Source organism: Varanus komodoensis, unplaced genomic scaffold (assembly GCF_004798865.1).
Source record: "Varanus komodoensis strain SLA01 unplaced genomic scaffold, ASM479886v1 scaffold69, whole genome shotgun sequence".
Lineage (NCBI taxonomy): Eukaryota > Metazoa > Chordata > Lepidosauria > Squamata > Varanidae > Varanus > Varanus komodoensis.
Window position 1 is genome coordinate 3,193,779 of NW_025336334.1, and position 12,165 is coordinate 3,205,943.

Genomic DNA, 12,165 nt, shown 5'->3' on the forward strand with positions numbered 1-12,165 from the left:
GATACCACTCTCATGGCAGAAAGTGAAGAGGAACTAAAGAGCCTCTTGATGCTGGTGAACAAAAGTGCGTATAGTCAAGGCTATGGTTTTCCCAGTTGCAATGTATGGCTGTGAAAGCTGGACCGTAAGGAAGGCTGAGCGCCAAAGGATTGAGGCCTTTGAATTGTGGTGCTGGCGGAGACTCCTGCGAGTCCCTTGGACCACAAGGCGATCAAACCAGTCAGTCCTAGAGGAGATCAACCCTGACTGCTCTTTAGAAGGCCAGATACTGAAGATGAAACTCAAGTACTTTGGCCACCTAATGAGAAGGAAGGAATCCCTGGAGAAGAGCCTAATGCTGGGAACAATAGATGGCAAAAGAAGAAGGGAATGGCAGAGAATGAGGTGGCTAAGATGGGGTCACTGGGGCAGTCGGCATGAACTTCAGTGGACTCTGGGGGATGGTGGGGGACAGGAAGGCCTGGAGGAATGTTGTCCATGGGGCTGCAATGGGTCGGACACAACTTCGTGACTAACAACAACCACTGAAGTTTGACTGTTTAAATTTTTTCTTCCTTGTGCTATATGTATACTGTTGATATTGCCTTAATGGCTGCCATACTTTTAGATGGTAGTTTTATAGATGTCAATCATGTTATAATAAATGATTTTTTTCAATATGCTGTGAGTTGTTTTGAGGGGGTTTGGTCAAAAGGCAGTGTATAAATGCTGAAAGTAGTATTTAATTAATAAATAACCTCATGACAACTGGGCCATTGTGCTGCAAGAGAGAAACTGTTTGGCTGATAACTGTGTTACAGTAAATCTCCTTGGTAATGGGCCAGTTGTGCTTTGGCAGAAATGCTGCTACTGCTGCTCCATGGGGAAGGTGGCCCAGAGGCAAGGTGACAGCTGTGAGCAGAGTTTGCTGATGGGATACCAGTGTGGATTGGTCTTCAGAGCTTGCTGTGTTGAAGAGCAAGAAAAAGTCTTAATTGTTGATGGCCCAAACAAAGAACTGGACAAGCTGCCCCAAGGAACATCTTTCCAAGGTAAAGCAGCATAACATTATTTCTGGAAATGAGTGGAAGAAAAATGGTTGCCACTTGTTGAAAGAGTTCAACATTTATAGGATATAGACAGTTGAATTCTGGTCAAGGCTATCATTGTCAGACTGCAGTTTCTGGCTTTCAGGGACAGCAGTGCTGCTGTGGGAATGAGACACACCATTTACCTCTCCAGTATGAATCCTCTATCTAAGTGTTACTGCAGTGGCACAGGGACACGACACAAAAGGGAAGCTCTTACTTTCCACCCTTGGTATATTCTTGTCTAAGGAAATGGTACCCCTAGGCTGTGATTTTCATGTGATCCATTTCCGAAGAACACTGTTCCCACTTTGGTGTGTCTGCTGAGGAATCCCTGAGGAATCTGCTATATGTCCCATGAACATTGCATAGATTCTTGGGGCATGCAGCAGTTTGCCCCATGTGCTTTTCTGGGCTTGTTATGCCTCCCTGTACCTGCCCCCCTGCTGCTGCATTGGACTAGAAAGAGACTGGGTAGCAAATGGTTTCTTGCTGAAGCTAGTCCTTTGTTACTGATCCTTTCACAGAACACAGGAGTTGTCTAGAACAATGTATAGAAAGTCACTGGAGTAATCAGTTCTGCAAATGATTGGGAAGGACCCATTTGGGGAGGACCAATATGACTAGTGATTGGGGAGGTTGTGAGCTGCCATCCCTATGGCTGCGCTCATGCTACTAAAGTTACATATAAAAGCTTTGTGCACATACATGCAGGGAAGTGTGAGTGTGTGTGCACACACATGGGCAGATGTATTAAAAATAGTAACATCTACTAGCAATATGAAGATGTGAGGTCCAATATCACCTCAACTTCCCTCAGAGGCATGGGTTTCAACCTAAATCTGACTATCCTGTGATGGAATCTGCAAGAGAGCTTCACTGGGAGAGAATGCCAGGCAGAAGTCTTTATGTGATAATTCCTATTGTCTTAAACCACTATATACAAATCTCAAGGTTAAAACAAATCAATAAAAAGGCAGATCAAGAAGAACCAGTCTAAATAATTGAATTAAAATCCATTTAATTTTAATAGAATTTACTTCTCTCTTCTCTACCTCCAATATCTGTTTTGTTCTTTAGATACAGTATCACCAGTGGAAATTGACCCTGAAGATATTTACCTTCATGATCGCTGCAGAGGTGAGCTAATTCATAAGCAGGAGGGAAGCAGGCAGAGAGAGAATAGCACTTTGCCTAAAGCCAGTTTGTGAGTTTATGGCTGATATGCCTGATTCTGCATTGTTGGACCTAAGCTTGCCATCCTTTAGCTTTTAGTCAGGCTTTCCTTTGTTGGCCCAGTGAGTTGTGTTATGGGAAACATCTAATTGCTCCAGTTTGCATGACATGACAACGCAGCATGAGTAGGTCAGCCATGGTTGGCTGTTTTATTCTGTGAACCCAGCATGAAGTCTGCAGGGTGGCTTATTTTTTACGGACAAACCACACTGAGAACCTATGGCTTCTTTTAGGACTGTTCATAGTCATGGCACCTTGTTGTGTTTTCTGAACTCAGTAGGATGATTTTACCATGGGTTGCTGGGCCAGAGGGGCAGATGCCCTGCCACTCACTTTTCATGGTCTCACCAATGACGGCCCTTCCAACCAGTGCCAAAAGGGCACTTTGGAACAACCATCACCCTTTTTAATTTTTATGTTTAGTGCCTTAGCATGTGCAATTGGGGTTGTAATGTTTTTAAAAATGTATTCAGTCTTTTACAAATACCTGCCCAATATGTGTACCCTTGCCTGGTCAATTTCCTTCTCAATTTTAGCTGTCAAAGGGGAATATGCTACAGTTATGGGAGGAAAAGGTTGAGGAACTAAGTGCATCAAAACTGGGAGAGGGAGACTATCTCCCCCTTGGCAAAGTTATTCTCTCACTTTGAAGTATATGTTTTTATTTTTGTTGCATTTTTCTCTTTTTTGGGTTGTGTTTTAGATTAAAAAAATTAATTTTTTTAAAAAACTTCAAAGTGTTGAGCTGACACTTCTCAGTGCCTCCACTTTTTCAACACTTCCCAAATCTCCAACTAATCCAGAAAGGGGAATTACTAGCATCCTCACTTTTTGAAGCTCCTTCACGAAGTTCCTTACTGAAGCAGGTACTGCTGGGGTTTTCTGACATTTTTTTTAAACCTTTGGAAGACTGCTGCATGGGGCAGAATGAAGGAAGCCCTGTTGGAGGTAGGTGGGATGGGGTGTGTAGATACTACTGGTACTCTATTTGTTCTGTCCTGTTTTTCCATCCTTGGAGGGTTTTAAAAATTTGGGGGCATATTTGAGCATACTTCTGGAAGAAATGGAAGTAAATGATGAAAGTAACCAGGCAGGAGGTAGGGTGCACACCTGCACTAGCAGACCAGTTATTGCCAGCATGCACAATTCCGCACTATTTCTTTCCCAGCCATTTCATTTGTGGATGTTTCTGTATTTTTTTATTTTGGTGGGGGCAACTGTCTGGGAATGGCAGTAGTAAGTGCTCCAAAAAGGACTACAAAAAGCATGGCAGTGGGGGAGTTACTATCTCCCTTTTCTCAAATAGCTGAAGGGTCAGAAAAGTGTTGAAATGGTGGAAGGCACTGAAAACACTCAAAAACACAAGGGTTATATTGCCAAGGAGAAGCTGTTGCCCCCCTCCCACACCCTTTTGTGCCCCTTCTTTTGCCACTCCTCTGCCTTCCAGTGCTTTCCAACTGTCAACTTGGCCATTGGTTCCTTGGCAACTGTGCCTGGCTCAAACTACATGGAGTTTCACCTGGTCGACCTGCTACCTCCTCCACTTTGGTACTCCTTTTGACAGCTGAAACAGACAAGAAAAGTGTCCAGACAAGAGAATACATATCAGATAGCTGTCATAGCACTCCTCATCATCAAACAACCTAACAAGCACATTTGAACAATGTTCAGAAGACAGATTTGTGTGTGTTTTTAAAGCAAATGAAATTTTAAGACTCTGAAAAAAATGGCAGCAGACAAAAAGGAGTGGTAATCAGACTTGAAACGGAGAAACAAGGCTGGCTCTGCCTCCCAGGGCACTGGTGTACATCATGGAGCTGGTTGGAGAGGGTGGGGGGAAGCAAGGAGAACAACTCATAGCAAACCTGATTGTTTGTTGGATGTACCGTGAACTGTTCAGCAAACAACAAGCACACGATGGTGGCTTAGTGTCATGTGCAAACATGCCCATCTATAGTTAAGCTTACTGCAGTAGTTTAGCTCTGCCATTGCTGTCTAGACACGTAGAATGGATGGACTGATTCCTGTCATCCGTGCCTGTAGAACAGCCATGTTGGCTATGCCTCATGGTCTCCTTACTTCATGAGCAATGTTCCAGCTCCTTTGTTTACTTTATGCCAATGACAAAAACAACAATGAAAATGCAGATTATGTTTAGCTTTTGCAACACAAAGTATTCTGCTCTGATTTTGAACCAATTATGAACCTGTAAATCATTCATTTTCAGGTAGAAAGTAATGGAAGATACTGTAGTAGCAAAGTTTAAATGTTTGATGCTGATCTTTGACTTTTTCATGGGAAACCTTTAAGGAGAATAAGTGCCTTTTGCTATGGTCAGTTACAACTCAGTTACAACTCTCCTTGGTTTCATAGGGGGCGGTCCATGCACCCAGCAATGTAGGAACACGGGTTCCAGTTTCCTCTGTTCTTGCTTTATGGGCTACCAGCTTAAGTCTGATGGTTTCACTTGTGAAGGTAAAGAAAGATGATTGTTTGCTTTCTTTTGTCTGTGTGTATGTGATATTTAACAGATTAGCTCTGACTGTATTCTCGCACTGTTCAAGTACTGCTAGGGCTTCTCTACACAAGGCATTTTATGTGCACTCATGATTCTTCTGTCGTGGTAGTTTGCAGATGCCTTCACCACCCTGCAGGGCCTCTCCCATGCTTTCCAAGCATTTCCCCCAACTATCTTTTAGAGCAAGGAAGGACAAGTATTTTAAAATGAAGTGAATGAACAGCTCATGAATTTCCACAATTCTGCTGTGCCACAGTGCATTTAGTGGTTGTGTAATGGAACATATAGAAAAGTAAAGAAAGAAAGCCCACTGATGAAAAGCCCTGCATGTAAAAGAGCAGATCTTAATCCTACAAAGCACCCAGAAGTCTTGGTAAAGTGGTGGGTCAAAAGCTGCATGTAGAGAAGGTCCTGGTAGGTAAGCATGCAGCACTTTTTGAGAAAGACAAATATGCAGAGGGAGATGATACATCTTGCTTTGCTAGGCTAAATGCTAATAGCTTATTTTCAGGTATAGCCTGCAGGTGTGGACTCAGATAAGCTAACTTTGCTGACCTGTCCTGATCTGAAAATAAGTGTTACTTTAAGAACTGCTAAATCTCTGTTGCACTAACAGTCAGTCTTGTTGGTTGAACACAATCAGGTACCCTCTATTTTTAAAAGATTGCATCAGAAATAAGTTGTTGGGGTTTTTTACACACTGAGGACCTAATTCTGCATGTTATGATAGCATTAAAATTTTGACTTCCTGATAATGGAACAGTAAGATGAGTATGTTATTTCAAACCTTTTCATCTGAATTCTTTCTAGATATTAATGAGTGTATCATTTCACCCAACTCTTGTGGCATTGGACAAATTTGTATCAACACACTAGGCTCATTCCGCTGTCAGCGAGGAACAAGTTGCGGAACTGGTTATGAACTAACTGAGAAGAACCTTTGCAAAGGTATGCTTCAGACATTCCCTTAGAAAAAATAGATACCAAAATGGACGACAGTAACAGATGATAAATCATCTTGCCCTTGCAAATTTAAATGTTAGTACTTGATCACCATGCCTGCCAGATATATGCCAGTGTTTGCAGATGTAAAATGCTTTAAAGTGAGAAATGGAGACCTGTTTACATTCCTTCCAGGCAATGTGCATTGGACATACCTATCTGACACAATTTATATTCATAACACTTTAGAATGCTTAATGTTGCAAAACCCAATGTGTACATGGCAAATGTGCTTGTCGCTTAAAAGGCAAAGTGAGACATTTGACAATGTGCATGGTGGAATAAGGATATGGCATAACTTCTAGTGGAAAAGGGAAAATCCGCATCATCTCTCTCTTCTAGCCCTTTTCCTTCTCAGCTATATAGGAACAAGCTCTTCCTTCCAGAACCTGCCTCAGCAGCACAAGTCTTTCTGCTTGTTACAGTGCCTGCACCTTGCATGGCCATTCCTGCCATGTTTCTTGCCTTTCCATCTTGTCTTGCTCTTCTGCCTGCTTCCTGCCTTGTTGTATTGCCTCGGCAATGCAGGGTTTTCTGCCAGCTGTGGCTCAGCTCCTGCCTCTTGCCTGACCCTTGCTGCATCTGCTTCCTGTTGTCTCATGTACCCTGCTGTACTGAGCCTCCTACCCTGTTATCCTGTCCAAGGTGCCTGCACCTCTGTTCGTCTTTATTCTCAATCCTTGGCTTGTTCCCGGCCATGTCCTTGTTCTGCCTCACTCATTCTTCTGGTTCCTGACCTTGGTCTGTACCATGATTATGAATTGGCACTTCCATTCAACTCTGGGTTTCCACATCATATCAAACAACTCAGGAATGGGGCGTTCCTGGGATATTTGAGAAGCAGGATGCAAAGTGGAAGTGAGAACTGTGCAGAAGGCAACACACTTGCTTGCTCAAGTGCAGCCCTGCAGTTCTTGGATTACCATTGTCCTATCACATATGTAAAGGCATGTAGTATATAAATTAATATCTTTGTAGTCTTTGGGGGTTATTAATTTGAATCAATTACTTATTTTTATTTATTATTGCATTTGGCACTGAGAGATACCATGTGATATAATACATAGTATTAGTCTTGGACCTGAAAAGCTTGTGTTCAAGTTTCATCTTGGCTTTGAACTTGGCTGTGTGTGTCCTGGCAAAATCATTTTGATGTCATCCTGCTGAAGCTGAGCATATTTCAGTTCTATTAATTAAATAAAAGAAATGACATACATTAAGCATCCTTCTTATGAAAGAAATGGTCTTCAACATGTTTAATTTTAGCTGCATTATATCTTTGCTTCTTTAAACCGTGATTTACTTTGTTTTGATCTGGATGAATGAAATGCAAATTTTAAGAACTAAGCAAATCTAAAATGCTGTTGGTATAGCCAGTAGTGTCTTTGTGCTAGTAAACGATAGCTCTGTTCATGCAATGTAGATAACACTTTTCACCAAATCACTGCTGTCCCCCAATATCCCCCCACAAGGGTTACTCCTGTGGGTTGGGGATCCCTTAGGAAAAGTATATTATATGCTGCCAGGGACTGCAGTAGGTAGGGAGAAATCAAGTAAAGACTGGATGCTCTGCCTTGCATGAGCACAAGTGCCTTCAGTTAATGTAAAAACACCATTGGATTCAGCCAAATAGATAGACAGATTAACATCAGTTGGCCTTCCCCACTTCCATAGAAGTTGGTTTTGTCATTGAATGTATTTTATAAAAGTCTCCAATTTAATAGGTTAGCTTTGGATTTTCCCCAAGTAGGCTCTGAATTCAGATGTGAATCTGACAGGAAGCATTTTCCAGGGATAACTGATGTGAGAATTTGCAGTTGGAACCTTCCAACTGATTGCTCTCTAAAAGTGTCCCAGGCCCCTGGTAATTGTGGAGCTGGGGCACTACCCTGCATTTGTTCCTATAAGATTTAGCGCTGCTCCAAGTCTGTAATGCACTGATAGCTCCAGAATGCAAAAAGATTCTTTCTGACCTGCTTAAATGTTGCTTGTGTGTGAAGCATGACAAGATGGCTCTGCAAGACCTTCTGCTAACAAATTCTTTCTTTTGTGATGTACCAGATATTGACGAGTGTGAGACTGGTACTCATAACTGCCTCCCCGATTTTATCTGTCAGAATACTCCAGGATCCTTCCGTTGCCGACCCAAGCAACACTGCAAGAGCGGCTTCATACAAGATGCACTAGGCAACTGTATTGGTAAGATTTGCTGTGCCTGAAACTCAGTTTCCATGGAGTTGGGTGTGTCTGAGCCTCCCCTTCACTACAGAAAGAATGACTGCCCCAGTTACATTGCTGCTGCTGTATATGCTTTGCCTTTTCCAAGACACATTTTCAGACATGATTTTAAGGATAGTGTTTCTTCCCTTAAGTGTAAGCACACTGAGATATATTTCCCTTTTAATTCAGTGTTTGTCCTATTGCAGATGTTAATGAATGTTTGAGTACAAATAGTCCTTGTCCCACTGGGCAGACATGCATCAACACTGAAGGCTCTTATGCATGCCACAGGAATGTGCTAAACTGTGGACGAGGCTACCATCTTAATGAAGACGGGACAAGATGTGTAGGTCAGTACCAAATCTCCATCTACTCCAGTATTCTGTCTCAGCTAGAACTGTCTAGCCATTCATCATTATATCCCATTTTTCTTCCAATGAGCATGTATATCTCTTCCTTATGATAACCCTGCATGGTAAATCAAGCTAAGAGACAGTCTCTGGTCCAGCATCACCCATTGTGGTTCATAGATTAGTAGAGCTTTGAACCAGGGTCTGCCCGGGCACGGTAGTCCAGCACTCTAACCACTGCACAACACTGGCCCACTGGGTGCCTCTGGAGAACCTGAAAATCATGGTAAGGCTACTTCTGCTTTTTTCTGTTCAACACTTCAAGGGGGGGCAGGGGCGAGCTAGCTTGGAATGGACTCCAGATGCTAAAATATTCACTCCTCCTGATCATTGACAAAAACATGATTAAAATTAAAGATTAAGATCAAATTAAGATTACAAAACACTGGATAAATGCATAAAACATAAGTCAATTCCCTTGTTTATCTCCTGGGAAGATTTGAAACACAGACATGGACTAAGAGTTGTTTTCGTGATTTGGAGCTGCTGGGCCTAGCCCAGAGTAAACTGTATTTTGACTGTTTATGGATTGAGAGACAGCGTTTATGTTATAAATACCCTGGCCACTTGTTACAATAAGCTTAAAAACAGCTAGGAAAGTGGAGATAAAGAGGAGGTTGGTTTCTTGAAGGATTTTATTTTTATTTTATTTTTTTGATAAGCAACTCTCCTCTCTCCCTCCGGGCAGCTGGAAGGCCAAGAAAGTGCCGAAACAGAAAACATTCGGACAGAGCTGTAAGGAATGCAGATCAAAGCTAACTGACATCCCAGAACTAACTCTTTTGCTAACTTGTTTTATTATAAGAAAATAATGAGCAATAGAAAACAAACAAGCATGATAGACTAAACAAAGAATTACATAAAGGGATTGCATCTGAATTGTAATACTTGAGCTCCCTCTGCTGGCTAATTGTTAAATTGCAGCTGCTGATTCATTTATTGGTTGAAAGTGTAAGTCAATGGTGGACTGCAGATAAGATCATCAAATTCAAGAGCTCTCTCCTTTTCGTTGGAAATAATAGTTGTAGACTGTCCAAGCACAGTAAAAGTGCAGAACATGTGGGATCTCAGTCTCGAGAACTGAAGACTGTCTGGCAAAAACCCAGGGTGAAACAAGATCCTATTAACAAACCTCATCCATCAGATTTGTGAATGAAAAGAATTGAGATGAATGGAAACAGGAAAAAGAGAGCATCACCGGAAAAATCAACTACTCCATCAACACAATCAGATAGTTCCAATACACTTTTACAAGAAATCAGAGAAATGAAGACACAGGTGATATCAGGTGTTAATGATGCAAAAGATGAAGAAATTAGATGTTAAAATAGAGAATGGATGGAAGAATAAAAGAATTAGCTAAACAAAACCAAGAGAATCACCAAATAATTATAGAAGTGAAAGCTCAGGTGAAAGAACAAGATAAAGCGCTAAAAAAAACCCCCGGGTCTCTAAATGCATGATTGAGATTCGAGATAGACAATGAAGATCGACTCCACACCTTAAAGGCTATCCAGAGGATGGGAAGAGAATGAAGATAATTGATTCAATTAATATTGCATTGGGCCAAATCTGTTCTTCCAGACGTCTCTTTTGCAAGATATGATATCGATTCAATACATAGAGTTGGCCCAAGAAGACCAGGAGTTAAAATTCCGAGAGACATTGTGGTCAGATTTTGGTCATATGCAAAAAAAAAAAAAAGGAAAGAACAACTGATGCAAAAGTTATGGAATATGATATCAATTATGCTGGAAAGTCATCAGATTCAAGTATTTCCTGATCTATGTAATGAGAGTTTGAAATGGAGAAGAGATATAGAAACATAGAAAACAGAGCAGGTCAGAAGGGGTCTCCCAGGCCATCTAGTCTGACCTCCGGCACCAGCCGACTCCACTCACAACATGTCCACCGTGTGCATGTCCAGCCTATCTTTGAACACCCACACCGATGGGGCCTCAACGACCTCTCATGGAAGCCCATTCCACACCCTCGGGGTCCTGATGGTCAGGAAGTGCTTCCTGGCATCCAAATGGAACCTTGGCTCCCTGAGCTTTGCTCCATTTGAGCGTGTCCTGCCTTCCTCTGCAGGGGAGAACAGGTCTCTACCCATCTCCATGTGACATCCCCTCACATACCTGTATGTCACCAACATATCCCCTCTGAATCTCCTCTTCTCCAGGCTGAAGAGACCCAGTTCCCTCAGTCTTGCCTCATACGGCATCCCCTGCAAACCGGCCACCAACCCTGTGGCCCTACACTTCACTGACTCTAACCTGGCTATATCCTTTCTGTAATGAGGGGCCCAGAACTGAACACAATACTCCAGTTGTGGGCGCACCAGAGTCATATAGAGTGGTAGTAATACCTCTCTTCTCAAGTCTGCCAAATATTACAAAAGAATTCCATAAAATATAGTTGGGGGTTCCCAATTTTTATGAGGTTTGCATATAGTGGAAAATATTATAGAGTGGATACAAAGGAGGAAGCACTGGAATTACTGAAGATGCTCAGAATTATCCTGGATGAGGAATACGTAGCATAAAATGCAAAAGTTAAAGGAGTAACCTCCTAGTAACCTCCAGAATTTTGCATTCTGCACATGTGCCACAGTTGTTGTAGTTGTTGTGTTTTAGTGTTAATGTCACATGCTCCATGAAAATATCCTTAATTGCTTTAAACTACATGGCCAAGCAGCCTTTTGTTCAGTAAGAAGCTTTTAAGCTTGAATCAATTTCCTTGATTTCTTTCTTATAATATTGCTCATCGTTCATATCTTTCATCTAGAAATATTCCTCTCTTGTTCCCAAGTGTGCATGCTTTGTTGTGTGAACTTGAAGTCCCAAGCAGTTCTCATCTCCAGCAAGGCTGCTACTCTGGAGTAGGTTAAGTGCAAGTGAGAGCAAACTGCAGTTCCTCAAGGACAATGAGATGGCAAGTTGGGTGCATGCCACTTTCAGCACCCATGTTCCAACAGTATAAGCTGCAGAAGTCATGTGTTTTTCTGGATACTTACTTCATAAATGCTGCATCAAGTCTAAGCTGAAGCAATGAAAATTTTAATACATTTGAAGCAATGAAAATCATAATACATTTTCAAGAAGGAAGACAGAGAAGGAGAGAAGAGATAGGGAGGAGGAGAAGTTGGGCATAGCAGCAGGAGGTTCATCCTCTCCATAGAGGCTGAAAGAAGAGGAGACTTAGAAGGATAAAAAAGATAAGAAGATGTAACAGATATAGAATATATTGTATTTGTTAATGTTGAAATTATTACTGAAATATAAGAGAATGTTGAGTATAGAATAAAAGGGTATAAATGGTAGGGGAGGGTGGAATGGGTGTCTGGGGTCTATGCAGGGAAGTCTCCTCTCCCCCCCCCCCCAAAAAAAAAGCCCAAAGCAGTGGGAAGGAGAGAATCTCATGAAGATGGGCAAGGGGCCCTCCATACACAGCAGTGGTGGGGAATTTGGTGGGGGTAGGGTTAAGTTGATTTGGGTGGTTGTTATGGTCTTGGAGTGTTTATCACATATGGAGACAAAAAAGAACATTTAATGTATTGAAAGAATGGGAAAAACACTGAAGATTGTGTCTTGGAATGTAAATGGCTCAGGAAAAAGTCATAAATGAGCCAGAACTGAAAAATCTTTATATACAGCAGATATATTTTTTTCAAGAAACACATCAGAAGAAAGTTGGGGTAAATGAACTAAAA

At 41.8% G+C, this 12,165-nt stretch overlaps 1 protein-coding gene across 2 annotated transcripts in view; it reads left to right on the top strand.

Moving 5' to 3' along the window:
• Nucleotides 1-12,165, top strand: part of FBLN1 (fibulin 1) — a 119,328-nt gene that overhangs the window by 40,452 nt on the left and 66,711 nt on the right. For both annotated transcript variants that reach the window (XM_044450842.1, XM_044450841.1), the window contains exons 4-9: nucleotides 839-1,031; nucleotides 2,148-2,207; nucleotides 4,677-4,778; nucleotides 5,632-5,769; nucleotides 7,885-8,022; nucleotides 8,250-8,393. In XM_044450842.1, coding sequence (XP_044306777.1) covers nucleotides 839-1,031; nucleotides 2,148-2,207; nucleotides 4,677-4,778; nucleotides 5,632-5,769; nucleotides 7,885-8,022; nucleotides 8,250-8,393 — 775 coding nt within the window. The remainder of the gene's footprint in view (nucleotides 1-838; nucleotides 1,032-2,147; nucleotides 2,208-4,676; nucleotides 4,779-5,631; nucleotides 5,770-7,884; nucleotides 8,023-8,249; nucleotides 8,394-12,165) is intronic.